The sequence below is a fragment of the Propithecus coquereli genome, unplaced genomic scaffold (genome assembly GCF_000956105.1).
Source record: "Propithecus coquereli isolate 6110/MARCELLA unplaced genomic scaffold, Pcoq_1.0 Scaffold43, whole genome shotgun sequence".
Taxonomy (NCBI): domain Eukaryota; kingdom Metazoa; phylum Chordata; class Mammalia; order Primates; family Indriidae; genus Propithecus; species Propithecus coquereli.
In genome coordinates, this window is record NW_012150063.1 from 6,590,808 (window position 1) to 6,609,000 (window position 18,193).

Genomic DNA, 18,193 nt, shown 5'->3' on the forward strand with positions numbered 1-18,193 from the left:
TATTGGGCCAGGAAATTCCAGCTTATATCCCAGATTCACAATATGGGTTTTCCTTTTCATTCTTACTCCTATTGGGTTCAAATAGATGTAAGTATTCTTCTTTAATGACAGGGAAAACACCTAGATGTTGGTGAGTTGGGGATATTTTTGTGTAAGTCTTGCCTTGCTCTTCCTCCACACATCTAGATTGTGTTTGTGCCTGATGTTTGCCTACTGCCCCTTCAGCTCCCTTTGCCAGCTGCTCATTCCTGAGCCAGAAAAGCTTAAACATGAAGTATGCTAGCCTGGCCCTGGGCCCCTGGCAGTGTAAGATTTTCTGCTTCCTTCCCATGTTTTGAATATCCTTTTATCCTTTGAATTCTGTCAAGTAGGAATTATTTCCCTCTAGAAATTTTAAGGCATGAAGGAAAAAGAAATAGATAATTTGAGGGAGTTTTCCCCCATTTTGAATACAGAAAATTTTTTTTTAAAAAAAACCTATTTTAGGGAAAATCTATGTCATTTTTAAGTTACAATACTTTCAAACTTCTAAATACCATAGGAAGAATTTGATATAAAACTGAATATACTGGTTGTTTAGTATGTTCTCTCAGTGCAGTGTTAATTAATATGTACCATGGGAGCATAGGAACAAGAGCTTTAGAACTCTATTCAGGAACCTGGACTTCTAATCATTGCTTTCTGTATGGCTTTAATCAACTTCTTGACTCTCTGAGCCTCAGTGTTTTTGCCTGTAAAATAGGCATAATAATACATAGCAATCCAAACAAAGTTGATGAGAGGATTAAGTAATACCATGGATCTCAGAGAACTTTGTCAACTCAAAATTGGTATAAAATGCAGAAAGGAATTATCATTATTTACACTGAGATCAACTTTAAAAAATGTGAAAAGGAACATAAACTATGAGAATAAATGGGAAACATTTGGGGCAAGGAAGAAATTTTTTAAATTTACCACAAAGCTGCACTGTGTGCTAGACATAAGCACTGTATATACATTACCTATTATCTTATTTAAGTTATATCATTAAGTGATATGAAGTGATTTTGCCTCCTTTCAACCTTTATTGTTTGGTCCTTTAGGTTCTTCTCCTGAAAATGAGATTTCTTTTTCCTATTTGTTTAACACTATGCTAGAAAACATTATATTATTTTTGTAATAGAAAAAATTTTTAGCTATTGATGGTTTAAATTTTTCAGTTTTTAATTTCCTAGATTCTGATAATTCCCAAAACTAAGATATTCTGCAGTATACTTAAGCAGCAAGTGCTTTACAATTTGCTGCGTCCTGTTGCTTTATTTATCAGTGGAACCTAGACTAACTTGTATGGTTGCATACTGCAATCTCAAGGCGGCCCCCTAATCTGAATGACACTCCTGCAGATGTGTGGGGTACCACGTCCATGGATGCAACAGTGCTAGCCCTGTCCAAAAGCCACAGAATAGCTTATAAGATAGTAAGCATCAGTGTCCTCATGTTACGTGAGGAAATTAAGGCTCACAAAGAATAAGTGATTTGTCCACATTTAGCCAAAGTTTATATGGTTGATAAATTGTGGAACCCATATTATCTCTCATTTTTATAATCTGGTACTTAGCTACTCTATCATGCCACCTTGGTTTTGTTTTTAAAATATTGCATACACTCTTTCCCATACACTTTACAGTTTTTTGAAATTACTAATTTCTCTCTTTGCCTCAGTTTTAGTATTTCCCACTTTTAAAGCATGTAACAGTGGGATTATATTTAAGTTACTTGAGGTCAGGCACTATCACTATTCCAGTGATATCACAAACACCTGGTAGAGTCCATGCTTCAAAAAATGTCATAAATGAATAAAGATCTAATTCTATACCCATAAACTCTTAGCATTTCCTATATGTAAAAATTTAAACACTAAGACAACTAGAAATTCTTTTAAAGATGTTCAGCTCTGACCTAGCTGGCAAAGAACTAGAATCCTAAGGTAATGCTCGTAGGCACCGCCATGTGCTGCCAATGAATGTGAACAAAAGGGAGATTTAGTCGTCCTGGGCTACGCCAAACTGCCTGTGACACACAGCCACCCAGGCACCGGTCGGTGGGGCCCGGGAAGGGCATACTGAGGACACTCTCGTAGCAGTCTCGTTCTGCAGAGGTTTGCAGGCAGCTTTAGCAATCAAGTTCCAGTGTTCTAGGTCTCTGAGCAGAAGTAGGAGGCTGCAGGATCACTAGAGGTTGCCGTCCGAGGCTTCATCAGAAAACACGCTCAGTCTACTCCTCGCATAACCACAAAGATGCCGTCAGGAGGGAACACCAACATACCCACTCAAAACAAACACTCTTCCCAGTGGGAAATTAGACCCCGTCATTCTGAATTCTCAGAGTCATCTGAGCTCCCTTGAAAAACAGCAGGGAATTTGACTAACTCAGGCATTTCCTCTCATCCCATCTCACTTCAAATAGGTTTGGTGTTCTCGGTGCAGAGCTCACAGATTGACAGTTAACAGTCTCAGTCTCAGGAAAATTATGCCAAGTCTTCTCCTAGTGCAATGACTACACACCAAGGGTGTATCAGAGAATATGAGCTTTAGAGTCAGGCAGACCTGAGTTCAAAGCCAGCCCTCCCTCCTCCACTTACTAGATGTATGACACTCCCGAGGCAAATCACTTAACCCCTTTAAACCTTAGTTTCTTAACCTTAATAATGGGAACACGAAACTCTATGTCACAAGAGTTGTAGTGAGGATCAAATGAGAGTGTATTTATAAAGTACCCAGCACAGAACCTGGCATATAGCAGACACTGAAAAAATGTTAGATCTCTTTTTCCTTCTATTTCAATGTACTAATAAACAGGTTAGGCCTCCTGAGATACTTAGCTCAGCTATATTATAGCAATGAAAAGTAGAAAACCAAGTGAATTCTCAGCCTATCTTCCTTATTACCCTATTTTAGGAATTCCAGTGAGGTGGACACCCCCAAATGCCCTTCTGTCTCCTGCAATTTTACTCTCTGTCTACGAGCTTTGTCCTCTGAACGCCGGCATTTCACATCAGACAAGAAGTGCCATCACTAGCGTGTATACATACTTAATTGGCCGATTAACATTTCAGCTTAAATGGAAATGCAAATAGAATTTCTTTACCCTGAGCCAATATTTCCCAATGGCTATGGTGTCAGTTCCCCCAAGAGGATCCTAAAGGCAGGCATACTATGTTTTCAGATACTCTAATAAGTGACCATTTTCTTTACTACCAAGAAAGTTGGAGACTGCTGAAAATGGACCCTCAGATTTGTAGTCAGATCAAGAGGCAAGGCCACCCAATGGCACTGACCAGGGAGCAGCACTGGACAGCCCTAATAGCTCAGATGACTTTCCATGGGACCTTATTTTAACCTCACTGCAGCAAGGAGCTGTCTGTAGGTAAAATTTTCCGTACTTTCCAACACACTTTCCCACGAATAGGCGATGTGATTAGAGTTGAAGGAAGCCTATAAAAGCAAAAATTTACGAGGAGAAAGTGAAACAAAGGAAGGCTAGGCACCAGATTTCACAAGATTTGCTCTATAAATGGCACCATGACTGCCTGTTATCCTATGCTAAAAAACACTGGGGAATAGGCTACGTGCAGAGCATTTGTAAGACCCTGGGAAAGATCCATTTCAAAACTATTTGCATCCTTTATTCTTTCTACTCAAAAGAAGAGTTTGTATTAAATACTTTTAAGATTTTTTGTTGGCAGTTATACTCCTTGATTTATTTTTCTCAACGGGCAGGACTGCACGGGCACCTGGCATCAAGTACAAGGCTGGAGAGGGACCAGGATGATAACAATGATGTCACCAATCAGGAGGTGGTCCAGGGAGCAGGGTGCTCGGCATGTGTCATGCTCTATCTGAAGTCCTGCAGAGTCTTTGGATGAGTGCCCCCAACCCCACAGCAGCCAGCTTCACTCAGCCCCATGAAAGTCACAGGATAAGAGAAGAGAGCTAAAAATGTTTCATCCTATTCTATCGAGGCCTTCTCACATACTCAACGTCAGCCAAAGCAAGGACACTTGGCAGAAACATCATGCTGTATAGGTGTGTGTTTGTGTGTGTGTTTTCTGTTTGAAGGGTTGGTGTTATTCATGTGCGATGTGAATGAATGTAAATTTCTCATTCTTTTTAGTGTCAGGGAGTATTCCAAAGGGAGTGAGCATCAAGCTTAGCAAAAGCATTAGGCCTTTTTGCTCCATGCAGACTAACAAGAGTGATGACTTTCATTTCTCCCTTTTCACAGTTGAAAATAAGGTAATGACAATGAAACCTTTCAAGGACCACTGTTTCATTTTGTTTTTTTTTCTTTTCTTTTAAATGTAGCCTCAGTCTGCGTCTTTTAACAGCTTTATTGAGGCATAATTTACATAACTTTAAAAATCTCCCATTTAAAGTATATACAATTCAATGATTTTTAGTAAATTCACAGAGTCTTGGTGCCATTACCCTAATCCAGTTTGAGAACATTTCATCACCCCAATAAAATCCCTCGTGGCCATTTACAGGTAATCCCCGTTTCTACTCCAGCCCCGGGCAAGCGCTCATGGACTTTCTGACTCAATAGATTTGTCTTTTCTCAATCTTTCACAAGGACTAATTTGTATATAAAAATATCATGAATTCTTTATGTGGTAGTACTTGTACTTACTCTCATAATACATGTCAAAACTTACCATGGATTCTGTAAGATTTTAAAATTATTTTACTCATCACAAAATCTCTATAGACATTTATAAACTACATATATTTTTTGATCTTCATTGCTTTGTGCATATATGGATTTGTACACCATTTTAAAAACAATCTCACTTCCCTCCCCTCAAGAGTAATCTCGGTTCACACATTACAAATTACTGGGTGCGAAAATCACACAACAACGCTTAGAATGAGCACTTAGAATCTTAGGGTAATATCACATGTTTAATGATATATAAATGCTAAATGGCCTTGACCAATTCAGTCAGTTGATCACAACACAATGCTAAGGAGGCAGCTCTCAAATTTAGCTTCTTACTCTCATCCGTGATCCCAGGGAGTCACCCTGTAGATGCTGGCTGTTGGCCCCTGGATCAATGCAAATCCATCGCAGCCATTAGGAAGAAAGTGCAGAGATCAAGGCCTATTGATCAGAGGCTATGTGCTCCCTGGACAAGAATGACACATTGTTCCTAAATTCGAAAGAAGAAAAATATGGGCATAACTTAATTACCATGTCATGGGCCCTGCATGGACAACAAAATGAATTTAAGCCACTGGTGTTTTTAGAAGAGAGGGCAAATAAAATGCTAACTCAATTTAAAAGGCAAATTTTACGTGTGGCCGTAAAAGAATTGTACTGTCTGTTTGGGATAGTGCATATTATAGATATGAAATCATGGTGCTTGGCATTTATGCATAATGCCAACTGGAATGCCATCATCGCTCCTCAGCACACAGACCTCACATCCTGCCTTTTCTCAGGAATGAAACATAAGCTCTATATTACTTGTTTATACTGTGCTTCATTCCAGAAAAGGATTGAAATCCATAAAATGCCTTGCATTGTTCAGCCACCTTTTCCAGCATGTGATCCAAAATCACTAACTCTGTTAGTGACCGTATTTGATAACCTTTGTTTAGCTCAGCACATATAAATCCTATATTTCCTGGACAAGGAGGACATGGCTTATTTGGGTTCTATTATTTACAATCAGGAAATTATTTGTTGTGCTCCCCCCAGGCCCTGCCAGCCCCTCTGGAGCCCAGGGGGCTTTTTGGCATGGCCCTCCGTAAATTGCAAGCTATTATTAGGTTATCACTGTAAAAAATCATGGGTGGAGACAAACAAGCAAATCTTACTATGGCTCCAAACTAAAATAATCCCCACTGGGGCCCACAAATGGGCCCAGCGGAGGATTAATCACAGTCTGTCAATCCTGAGTTACAGTTGCAAAATAACAACTAAGCACAGATGTGCAAAACGATCATAAAAATGTCCTTCTCTGAAAAATTCTATGTGGTGAGGCTTCAGATAGCTGAAATATGGCAAACCAGAGCCCCAAAACTACCCCACTTGTCAAACTAGAGGACAGCAGCTCAGGTTGCTCAAGGGGAGTCGGCACTGGAAGTCGCTGGAGGTGCTGCCTGCCCTTTAGTCTGTGTTTTAGGGAGAAAGAGGACAAACCACATAGAAGAGCCTGACTCCAATAACTTCTGCCATATCAAGTGTTCTTGTCCTGAGGGGAAGAAATAAGCCCTATCTTCTATAGCTTCTACACTTGAACTGAGTCTACAGTGGCACATTAGTGACAAGAAATATTCAGAATGAAAAACTGTACTGTGAAAATGCCAATAGCTAACTAGGAATCCCAAAATGAGTCTCTGAAGCAATGTGACATCTTGATTATCAAATATTAAAGTGGTTTTTCCTCTACACAAGTCATAAAAGTATTAAAAAGCAGATGAGGCAGGTGCAGTGGCTCATGCTTGTAATCCCGGCCACGGCAGGAGGCTCACTTGAGCCCCAGAGTTGGAGGATGCTGTGAGCTATGATCGCACCACTGCACTCCAGCCTAGGCGACAGAGGGAGACTCTGTAAAAAAAAAACAGAAAGAAAGAAGGAAAGAAAAAGAGAGAGAGAGGAAGGAAGGAAGGAAGGAAGGAAGGAAGGAAGGAAGGAAGGAAGGAAGGAAGGAAGGAAGGAAGAGAAAAAAAAGAGATGCATACCATTTTTTAAAAATTTTTAAAAAGGAAGTAGTATGATCGAGTGACCAAAACACAGGCTTCACCACCAGACTGCACTTCTTTTCATTCATTCACTGCACATATTTAATGAGCACCCATTACGTACTAGGCACCGTTCTGCATGGCAGAGGTAAAGGGATAAACAAGATGATGGTATGTCTAATCCCATGTAGTAAGACTAAAACTGGTTCTTTACAAAAATATGAACTTTCAGATAGCAAAGAAAATGAACATTGTTAAGAAGAAATAAAACCAGATCGTGGAGTCATGGAATAGAAAGTGCTCGTGTTGGGTGGGGGAGTATTTTAATAGGGAGGTTTGACTGTTTGCACCACTAATCTTTGGCAAATTACACTTCAAACCTCTGGTTCTTACCACACCTCACACCCCCACAGACTTACCCAGGCAGGTCTAGTCTTAGAAACTGTGAATGTGTTACTTTTTCTTTTTCTTTCTTCCTACTTCAAATAATGCCTTTGAATTATTTTTCCTTCTCTCTCTGGCAGCTGGTAGTCTCGTGTCACCCCTACATCTGTTCTCAACAGAGAGCACCCCAGTGCCCTGGATTTTTCTCCCCAACACCCTTTCTCCCCCAATCTAAATATTCTGGGTCATTTATGCCTTTGGAATAGCCAACAAATGATCACATTAAGGCACCCGTGATTAATGAAGGTTTCATGAGGGCAGAATATGTGCATCTAACACAAAAATCACTTCAATACTAACTACATATGCATAGCTTCCTTGTTTAAAAAGTGTGTTTGTATAATTTATCTCTTTGAAACCCACAGCAGCCCTGGGAGTTAGGTAATATAAATGTGTTAACAGGTTCAGAGCATGGGGGGTATTATCTGGCAAGTTGACGAAGGATCCTGGAAATGAGCCAGCAGCGTGAGAACCTGAACACCAGGAATCACAGGATGTGGGTTCTAATCCCACCACCTGCATTCACATCTCTTCTGACCCCTAACGAGCTTCACTTTCTTTCCCTGAAAAAATAGGACTGAGGGTAGCAGTTCCCAACCACCTCCCACCTCAGAATTGTCAGGAACAGCAAATAGTATGACATCCATGGAAGTGCTCTGAAAATTATAAAACTCTGTAAAAATAAGAGATATTTGTCAAAAGATGTTTATTATCTACGAGGAGCCATGCTAGGTGCGTGTGAGAGAGACAAGGAGCAACGTTTACATAAGGGCTCAGCCTCATTGCATATTCTTAGCAGCTTGGGTAGAGCTCCACGCCTTTATTTTCTGGTCTTTGCATTACAAATTACATATCTAGTAAGAGCCGGAGTACAAATGATAAAAGACTTGGGCATTATCTCCCCTTCCCAGACATCTCAAGGACATGAATCTCGTAACAGGCTTGTAAAATGTATTTGTCAGGTTAAGTGAATATGTGAAGCAATTTTGTGGTTGAAGTCAGTAAAACATACTGTTAGCAAATAAAATATAACGGTAACACAAAGCATAACATTAAGAGAGGATTTGGTGCTGCTGCTCCGCAATACATCGTTCCCTGACGGGAGTGGTTGGAAGGAAACGAAGACACAGATCCATCCTCCCTTAACAAATGGAGTTGGGCAAACTTTCATCATGGGTGAAGTTGTTTTATAGGATTCTTGTTGTACTTTGTGGTCTGTCCTGGACACCCTCCTGACCCTAGACTCCAGATTAGCCCCTGATGACCAGGATTTCTCCTCTTCCATTCCCCCCTCCCCACCCTCCTCACCCTCCACACATACAGAGATGTGCCTACTCTATATGTAATATATAGCATGCCTTCTATCTAAGGATTAATCTAGCATAACCATGACTAATGACATACCCAAAAGGACCAGAAAAAGGCTGAAATTCAACCCTCCATTCATTCCTAGACAAACCCTGTTATTTTTATCAGTCTATGTTTAATATATATTTATTAGCCTTTCGATAACACATACTCTTTGTAAATCAAATAGGATACATACTCTTTGTAAATCAAATAGGAAACATTAATAAACAAACAGTGAAAAAGAAATCCTGCAATCTGGCCATCCATTTGCATTCTTGTGTCTACCTTCCAAATTTTAAAATCCTGGGGCATTTATATAAATTGCACAGAAGTGTGTATACAGATATATACCAAATATTTACCCACACTTTTTCATGGACTGATACTAGGCATAGTTAACTAACCTGCCTCTCACTTAGCAGAGTGTCATGAACATTTTTATTAGTGTACCTGTACATCATGATTTTAACAGCTGCACAATATTATATGAAGTTGCAATTTATTTTATCAAAAATAATGGACAATTAAATTGTTTCTAATTTTTCTCTAATGTAAAAATTCTACTTGGACTAATCTCTTACTAATTCCTTATATAAACTTGCACATTGGTAAAATTATTTCTAAATCCCCAGAAGTAGAATTACTGGGTCAAGGAGTTTGAGGACTTTTCAAACTTTTGACAGACACATATGCTTTTTTTTAACATATGATTAATCCATAGGAATGAGTTAATGGGGGAAATTTCACACCAAATCGCAGCAAGGTGGGAGCCAAAATGGGTGAGCTATCAGAATTTTTTAAAAGTCCCTATAAGTCTCACCTGCCCTCAAACATCACCCGCTGCCTCCTGTGCCAGATTGGGGTTGTATGCCGTGACCTTTTCTGTTTATCGAGTTGCCTCCATTTGCCTGCTTTTAATAGTTTTCCTGTTTTTCTGAACTTATAATGCACAAAGCAACCGTTTTGAAAAGAGGTTGTCTGTGTGCAATAAATAACTGGGTAGACACCCACAGGGTAAATGTGCGTGTCCGTATCTTCAGTGTATTGTCTAGATCCATAGACTTAGGATCATATCAATATAATCCATCTGACAAGGAAGTTCCTTCATAACCCATTAAGGCTACCGCGAGTGAGCCTTATTTATCTCTTTTCCTTATTTTTTTTCCAAGTTATAGTACAGCTTTTCTATCTGATCCTGCTCAGCTATCTCTGATTCTAGCAAGACATGGTTGGAAGTTTAACCATCTCTAAAGTAGGAAAGAAGGGAAGAGAAGTTGAGAAGATTCAGATTCTATTTTTGTTCCAAAAATAGAACAAAGCATAGAAGAAAGAAACAGGCTTCAAATGCAAGAAGGTTGAGAGAGAGAAAGAGAGAGGTTATTGGGAAGGGAGGAGAAGTGAACCAGAGGACACTGTTCTGTGCAGGGCAACCCTAAGTTTGGGGCAAGAAGGGAGTTTCAGTTGTATCTATATAATAACAAACAATCTGGCTGCGTAAAATGACAATTCATCCAGCTATTTGTTTTAGCCTTAAATCTACCCTTGCCTTTTTCCTCTTAAAAATTAAGCGATTATTGCTTGGCCAAGTCTTACCAACTTTTTACCCTCATAGATTTGGCATTATTAAAATAAAGAGCTATGATAAAAGTAACAAAATCATGGCTCAAAATTGAAAATATCAAAAACTTCATGCTATTTTAAAAAGTACATTTATTCAAGCCCATTTTTAAGTACTATAAAGACAGGAAAAACGTAATGCCAGGAGAAACCAGGAACTAAAACAGTTTCTTTATCAGTCAATGATCTCCATTATTGGTCTTAAAGAATGAAGAGTCTTTCATGAAAATAGCTCCTTCTTAATCTGTTTCAGATCCATGTCAATATATTAGACTTTGCTAAAGGAGTCAGGCAATGTTTCTATATAGAACAGTTTTATTCATTTTTTTTTTTTTCCAAATGATCAGCTGCTCTACCACTGTGTAGTTACAGTTGGGGTTGAACATGATCAAGCTTCTTGATATTTTCTTTGAACCTTTTGTCCATTTTCAAATGTGGCAGTTATCTAGTCCTTGTCAACACCCCTTGGATCTCTCTTGGGCATTTGTGAACATTGCGCTGCAAAATAATCCTATTCTAGGTGTGTTTAAGAGTAGAATATTATCATTTTCTTTTGAGAACATGTATCAAATCACAGTTTGGAAAGCAGATCAAATAGCATTGTTGGTTTGTGCTTTTTCTTTTCTCTGCTTTGTGTTCCCTGGAAAATAAACCCCCATTATTTTTCTCTTTTAATTAGAATTAATCTCTTTCTTTGAACTTAAAATAGCAGGATTTCAGATACATAATAGGAAAACCAAGCCCCAGGGGTACCTCTGCCAAGTGCAAACTTCAAGTTAGCATGTAAAAATGAAATATAATTAATTTGTTGTTTGATAACAAAAATGGTTGCTTTTTTTCTTTTAATCTATGTATCAGAGCCGTCGCGGACATCATTACCTCAGTTAATCCAGGGGAGGTGTCACTGTCCTCTTTACAGGGATGAAGAAACCAGGGTTGTGAGTGGATCCCCATCGGGTTGGGGGAGCTGCTCCCACCACATGTCAGATCAATTAAGCAGAAACTCGGGGTGGGCTAGCAAGTCAGTCATTTCAAAAGTTGTCCTGCTGATTCTGATTTGTAGCTGGGGATAAAAATGACTGGAAATAGGTCCTCTGATCCTGCCAACGCGGGTCCTCTTGAGCTTTTTACTCTCCACTGTTTCCTCCTCTTCTAAAAATAGGTCATGTCACTGTCTCCATTTCTTTTTCACTCTCTTCAGGGACAACTTTTATGGGCACAAATTTCATGTTTTTCCCTTTTTCAATTTTTTCAACTCATCTCCTACCTGATTATTAATCATTCAAACAACAGCAATTCCCTTATCTCTGTAACTGCACTTGGAAGCCAAAAAGGATTCTTTTCACGTGAACCCATGAAGCAAGTGTGTATATGTGAGTGAGTGTGGTTTTTATATTTACTTGGGTAAATAAATATCACAACTCAAGACAAAAGCTTATCAAAGGTCCTCAGTGATGGCAGAAGAGTTAGCACATAAAGAAACAGTATTTCTCTTTGAATTCTAAAAGAGCAAGACGGAAGAGTGCATAGAAGGGGGACAGATTAGAGAGCTAGCAGCATATACATTGTTCAGGCAGACACCTGCCTTACAGCCACCAGTAAGATGGCTTAAACCAGAAGCTTTCTAATGTCCTTTTATGACTTTGGTTAATTGAACTTTTCAAAGTGAAATAAGTAAGAATCTCTTTGATTTAAGAATACTGTTATGCTCTATCATACTTTTAAATGCAAAGGATCGTAAAATTAATAATTCTTTTTAAAGGATGTTATAACTCCTTAAAAGTTTAGAATCATTAATGTAAGTCAGAATTCCCTACCATGTATGGATTCTCTTGGGATCTGGCTCTGTTATGTTATAAAAATAGCTAATAATACTGAGCACTCATTAAGTGCCAGCCCCTACTCTGAGTGCCGTTCATGTTAACTCATTCCCTTCCAAACCTTATGAAGTAGACAAGCTTCCACCCTGGCAAGCAGAACAGCCACAGTTCAACAAATTTAGGCAGATTTTCCCCCCTCCCTTGGTCTTTTAAGGTAGCTGTGCTGAAACAAGGTTTAAAAAAAATAGGAGCATCTTATAAGTTGAATGGGGAAGGAGCCACGATGAAGTAGCCCCAGCATCCCCACCAAGCCCACCCAAGTTGTTTTATGAGCCAAACAACCACTATGTCTGAGGGCATCGATGTTTCTAAAAGAAACAACCGCTTCTTACTTCTTCCCAGTTAGCTGCTTCCCTGAAACTCAAACATCTATTACTCCCAGGAAGCCCCCCAAGCTGTAGGCACTTGGAACATTAGCTCCCATTTTCCTGTGGTTCTCAAACCTTGGTGTAAACAAGAATAGCCTAAAGCACTTGTTAAAATGCATATTCTAGTATCCCTTCCTCAGAGAATCTGATTAAATGGGTCTAGGATGAAACCCCAAATCCACATTCTTTTTTAACAAAACTCTCCAGATATTTCTGATGCCAGTGATGTACAAACTTTATTGACATCAGACATAGCCTTGGAAACATCATCATCTCCCGCCACCATTTGTATCCCGTCTCCTTCCTATAAATGGATGGCCAATCAGAGTGATTCGAAGTTAATAATTTTGCCAACACTTCTTACCTGATTTTAAAAGGTAAATGATCGTGCTATGTAGTTTAATTTCATAAATATTGCCACAGTTTGATCAATTGCAATATTTTTAGGTCTTGAGATCTTTCTTTCTAGGATCCTCAGATATTTCATTTAGGTCATTTATTCTTTAACATTGGAAGATATTTATTATTATTAGTCAGTTCTTATGCAGAAGAGTGGTCATGTACAAACTCCTATAGAAAAAAAAACCAAAATCATACACTGTATATGAAGTTAGTATTTTGGTGTATTCTGTGCACGACTCAAACAGTAAAGTTAGAGTCTTAGAGATACGCTCAACTAAATTCTTCATTGTAAATGAGGAAACTGGAATCTAAAAGAGTGAAGTGACTTGTCCCAAAACATATAGATAGGCAGAAGGGCCAAGAGTGTCTCCTTGATGAGGCTTTTGCCACTACTACCCCTGAAGCCCTGTACACCTGGGCTGTCTCATTAATTGTCAGTAATTCATAGGTGCTGGGGGAAGCAACCATACCTCATACCCATGATGGACTCCAGTTAAAATCACCTGCACTGTCAGTTCCTGAGCAGAAATCAATTTAGAATTGAATAGCTGGCACCCAAAGCATGTTGAGAGTCAAGGATAAGATGAACCATCTGGGGTGAAATCCTTGCTCTAGATCATACATAAACCTTGTGTCTGGCCTGCAAGACTGTAAGAACAACAGTTTTTACAGAAGAGATGTTTAAGGCTTAGTCTATAGGTAACATTTAAGAAATCCAGGTAAAAAATAATTTCTGGAGGAAAAGGGAGGGTGTTATCCTATTCTTGCATATTGACCAGATGACTTGGCCAAGGTCGTATACAGTGAACTTGAGACAAATCTGCAGCGAATAATTATGGTCCTGACTTTGTGATGTGTAGTTTAATCCCAGCCGTGCTCCCTCCCCCCAAAACTCTTCCCTCTTATTGATTTACAGTAATATGTACCAAGAAGGCAGGACCAAAAGTCTAAGACTATACGACTGATCTAAAATTCATCAGAATTTAAGGTGGGAGTTAATAGCAAAAATTCCTATTAGAAACCTGGCCTGGGGTATATATGTAAGAAAACACATATATATTATTGTCAACATGTCTTAATTTATGCCAAACACATCGAAAATCTTGTTCATTTATGTTTATATTGAATTGGCCAAGCTCTGAATATGATTACATCCCCTCTGAGACCAAGACAGTAGTTATTTCTTGGATTTTACTTTAGGGAATGGTATATTCTCTTGTTCAACCCTAAGCAGGTTACAAACTTAGTGTTCTGGGTAGGGCTTGGCAGCACCTAACATATGGTATGTGGTGTGTTGCTCTCTGCACTAAGCAGCAAAGCAGGTAATTTGGGGAGAAGCCATCCCACTTCATTTGGAAAACAGAGTTCCCTCTGTTGGAGCTAAGGTTAATTGTTTGGATTTGCGTGTGTTCCTACAATATTTTTTTTACATAGCTTTTGAATTGAAAATAAAAATAGACAAAAGACCTGATGCCTAACCCAAGTAAATAAAACCTACCAGACTCAAAGAGACCCAAAACATGTTTCATTTATGTGACAAGCTAGTCAGCTTGGCTATTATTTTTTAGGGATCCCAGAAAGATACATTTGAAAAGCAGAACATATCATTACAAGTAAGAATTTTCATGCAGTGTTCACGTTAATAGGCCATTGAAAAATGGCTTGAGGGAGAGGAAATTGCTACAGAACCAAGTGTGCCCTCCATTTCAGCCTAAAGGACTGCCCCCAAAATCTTTTGATTTTGTATCTCCTTCTCTTCTGGTGCGGTGGCAGAGGTGCCATCTAGAAAATCCAGGGTTTCTGAGTGGCCATAGGGTACCCAGGAAGTCCAGTGTGCCATGCACCAGGTGGCAGGGGAGGTAAGCAGGTATGTGCTATGGAACAGCTCCAGGTCACTTGGTTCTGCAGCAGAAGGAGGGAATACTCTGTCCCCTGAGTGCCCCACCTAACGTGGCCATCTGTTCCCCACCAGCCGGTGCTAGCAGCCATTTTCACTCAGAATAACATCTCAGGTGTTCCTCAGCAGAGGCTGAGCTGTAAGCCGCTTTCTCCACCTTGGACTCTTGCTTCTTTACTTCCCTTGCTTTGCTACTTGCCCTTGAAAAAGAAAAGAAAAATAATTTTTCTTTTTTTCTTAAGGCTGCTGCTGCAGCAGCTTCTATTAACTCTTAATAATGAAGTACAAGAGACCATTAAGATTTGTCTTGCTTTGCTTTTACTCATCAGTCTCTGTGACGGGCCTGGTGGGGCTGCATGGATGTGTGCTCAACACAAATCCAGGAGGGTGGATTGATAAAGTGCCCGTACCGTCTTCAGTCTTTGTCCCTTGATACAGGAAAGAGCATATTTGGTGAGAACCTGCTCCAGAGTTTCTGAGTGGAAAGAACTGGACGAAGTGGATGAAATGGACTAAGATACCGGAAAACTTCAGCCTTCCTGGGTGGGACAGGGTGGTGTGGACTGAGAATGGGATCTGAAATCGAACAGTCTTGGTTTAAAAGTTCTCATTCTCCTGACTAAAACCCTGTCCAAGAGGCATAATATCACAACATCTTAAGTTTCTAAAATTGTAAAAGAGGAATAATAACATCTAGGTCCATAATGCTTGTGAGAGGCTTAAATGAGAATATACATGTAACCTGTGTAGCATAATGTCTGGCATGGAATAAGCAGTGTTTGCTTTATTTCTTTAATTATAAAATAGTAACCAAAGCTGCTGTCCATCACAGCCAGAGGTCAGAATCAATGGGACAGTTCCTCAGGGTTGACCAAGTCCCTTTCAGAAAGAATATGATACTGCAGATGTCATAGCCTCCCTCTGTGCAGCCTAAATAGCCTTGTCCATTGTAAAGCATGAGACTCTATAGGCTGATATAAATCTACCTGCTTTATGTATTGTCCCCATTGGAGATTTACTGAGGAAGGATGGTCGCGACAGACTAGCAACAGAGAGGAGAAACTAGTCTAGGTATTGCTTGACTACCTGCACATTCAGAGCATGCTGGGGACCTCCGGAGGACTAGAGCAGATGACACAACACCTTGTCTTCATAAAATACTTGCTGTTACTGGCTTTGCAAATGTGAGTTCAATTTGAAAGTCGTTATTATCTACTATAAAACTACTGTGCAAGGTATTTTGCAAAGTTAGCTGAAAGGACTTTGATGTCAGTAACTAGGCATCATATAGACAAGAATCTAATATCTTGTCAGTCAAGTTTTGTTTACATGCTTAATAAAGGGAGTTGTTTTAGATCCCACCCCATCTTTTAAACTGTTCTAGACTGCTCTATATACATTATCTTTCCAAAACAACAAAAAGAGCTACTCTTACTTTTTGCCAAAATGCATAATAAAAAGCATTTTACATATAATATTTCAACCTAACAACAGCACTCTGAAGTAGGCATCTCTGTCCCCATTTCAAGATTAGGCAATTGAGGATCAGACAAATCAAGCAATCTGCCCAAGGTCACACAGTCGGTTGTGAAGGCAGAATTTGAAACCCACAGGCTCAAATGTGCTCCAAACTCCTGTGCTGTACTCATCAAGAAGTGTAAGTTACTGCTGCTGGACCACCTGTAGTGGATCATGGCTTTCCTATCTTCAGAAGGAGATACATTCAGGATTATTGGTGAACTAAGAGCTTTGAGGATGGTCATTGGTACCCATGACACAGTGAAAGGAAAGATGGCTCAATGAACAGGCATTAGCCGTGAAGACAGGAGGCCGGAGCTCAAGCCCCAACATGGCTTCTTCCTAGTTGTGTGATGTTGCACCCACCACTTATCATCTCTAAGCCTAGTTTACTCACCTCCTAGAATCATCACAATCAATGCAGTAATACAGGTGAATTTATAAGGCTCTAGGCAAACGTCAGCTATTATCGTAGTTCACTTCTTTTCAATTCCACTATTGAGTTGCTCTTGAATCTTTGAAAATCTCTTCTGACACCTTAACTTTCTCATCTATAAACCAGAGCTGCTGATAAAGCATCTTTTAACAATACCCTGCAGCAGCCATTTTCAAATTTTCATGACCTAGAATCTTTCGGGATATTGTTAAAATGGATTCGTGGGCCCCAGTTATTGTGACCTGGCACAGCTGGATGGAGTCTTGTAATATTCGTTCTTTAAAAGAACCCCACTTGATTCTGATGTAGGTGAGTTATGATTACTCGTGGAAAAATATTGCCCTGCAAGCTCAATATCACAAAAAAATGTGGTATCTGTGGATAAAGAACTCGACCAAGATCCCTTTCTCAGTCCATAACACAGCCAGCACCAAATGCGTGCCTCCCGGTATCTAGATCCTGCTCTTTTGACCACGTGACTCTGATTCAAAGGAACATCAAAGCCCACTCTTGGTCACTGGGTTTATAGCCAGGGTTTGAATCCACAGTACACGGTTGAAGCTTCATCTCTCCAAAGACATCTTTAAAAGTGTAATTGAGTGTCCTTGCCTTTTTCTTCTTCCTCTGCAGACACATTTGCCAGCAAAGTGGCAGCCACCCAGGACCAGTACGCAGACGCATCCATAGGTAACGTCACTGGCAGCAACGCGGTGAATGTCTTTCTGGGAATCGGCGTGGCCTGGTCCATCGCTGCCATCTACCACGCGGCCAATGGGGAACAGTTCAAAGTGTCCCCTGGCACGCTAGCTTTCTCTGTCACTCTCTTCACCATTTTTGCTTTCATCAATGTGGGGGTGCTGCTGTATCGGCGGAGGCCAGAAATCGGAGGTGAGCTGGGTGGGCCCCGGACTGCCAAGCTCCTCACATCCTCCCTCTTTGTGCTCCTGTGGCTGTTGTACATTTTCTTCTCCTCCCTGGAGGCCTACTGCCACATAAAAGGCTTCTAAAGGAACAATCAGATGTAGTAAATTTATATATATATATACATATATATACATAAAAAATTATGTATAACGAACAGAGGAAACTGACATTTGTCATGTTCACCTACCTGCTGATGGAATCCAGCTTCAAGAGCATACTCTGTACTAGGGCCGAAGTAAGAAACCATCACCTCCCATTCCCCGGGTCATCGTCGTGTTGAACAAGGCACGGAGGCAAGGCCCTCTTTACAGCTCGGCCTGGAAGGGCTGTACTCTCTCCAGGTTCACAAATTGTTAAGGCTTTCATTTGTTTTCTTGTTTTTGATTTTGTTTTCAGTGGGATTGGGGAGGTGGTTGATCTTTGCTCTTATTTTTGTTTTGTTTTGTTGGGAGGGTCAGGGTTGTTGCTTCTCTTTGTGGGAGGTGATGAACCATCCAAATGTAAATGGTTTTTGGTAAAAATTTAAATTTGAAGATTCCCCTCACCTCCTCCAAACACTTTAAAAATTATTTTGGATTAAGAAGAGATCTGGGCATGGAAGAAGAAAGAAGCATGTCTTCACTATATTA

The 18,193-nt window shown here is 39.9% G+C and overlaps 1 protein-coding gene across 1 annotated transcript in view; it reads left to right on the forward strand.

The window, feature by feature from the left end:
- The window catches only part of SLC8A1 (solute carrier family 8 (sodium/calcium exchanger), member 1), a 333,481-nt gene extending 315,834 nt beyond the window's left edge, over window positions 1–17,647 (forward strand). Inside the window, exon 11 of the mRNA XM_012653809.1 lies at window positions 17,271–17,647. Coding sequence (XP_012509263.1) covers window positions 17,271–17,647 — 377 coding nt within the window. The remainder of the gene's footprint in view (window positions 1–17,270) is intronic.
- Window positions 17,648–18,193: the final 546 nt, after the last annotated feature.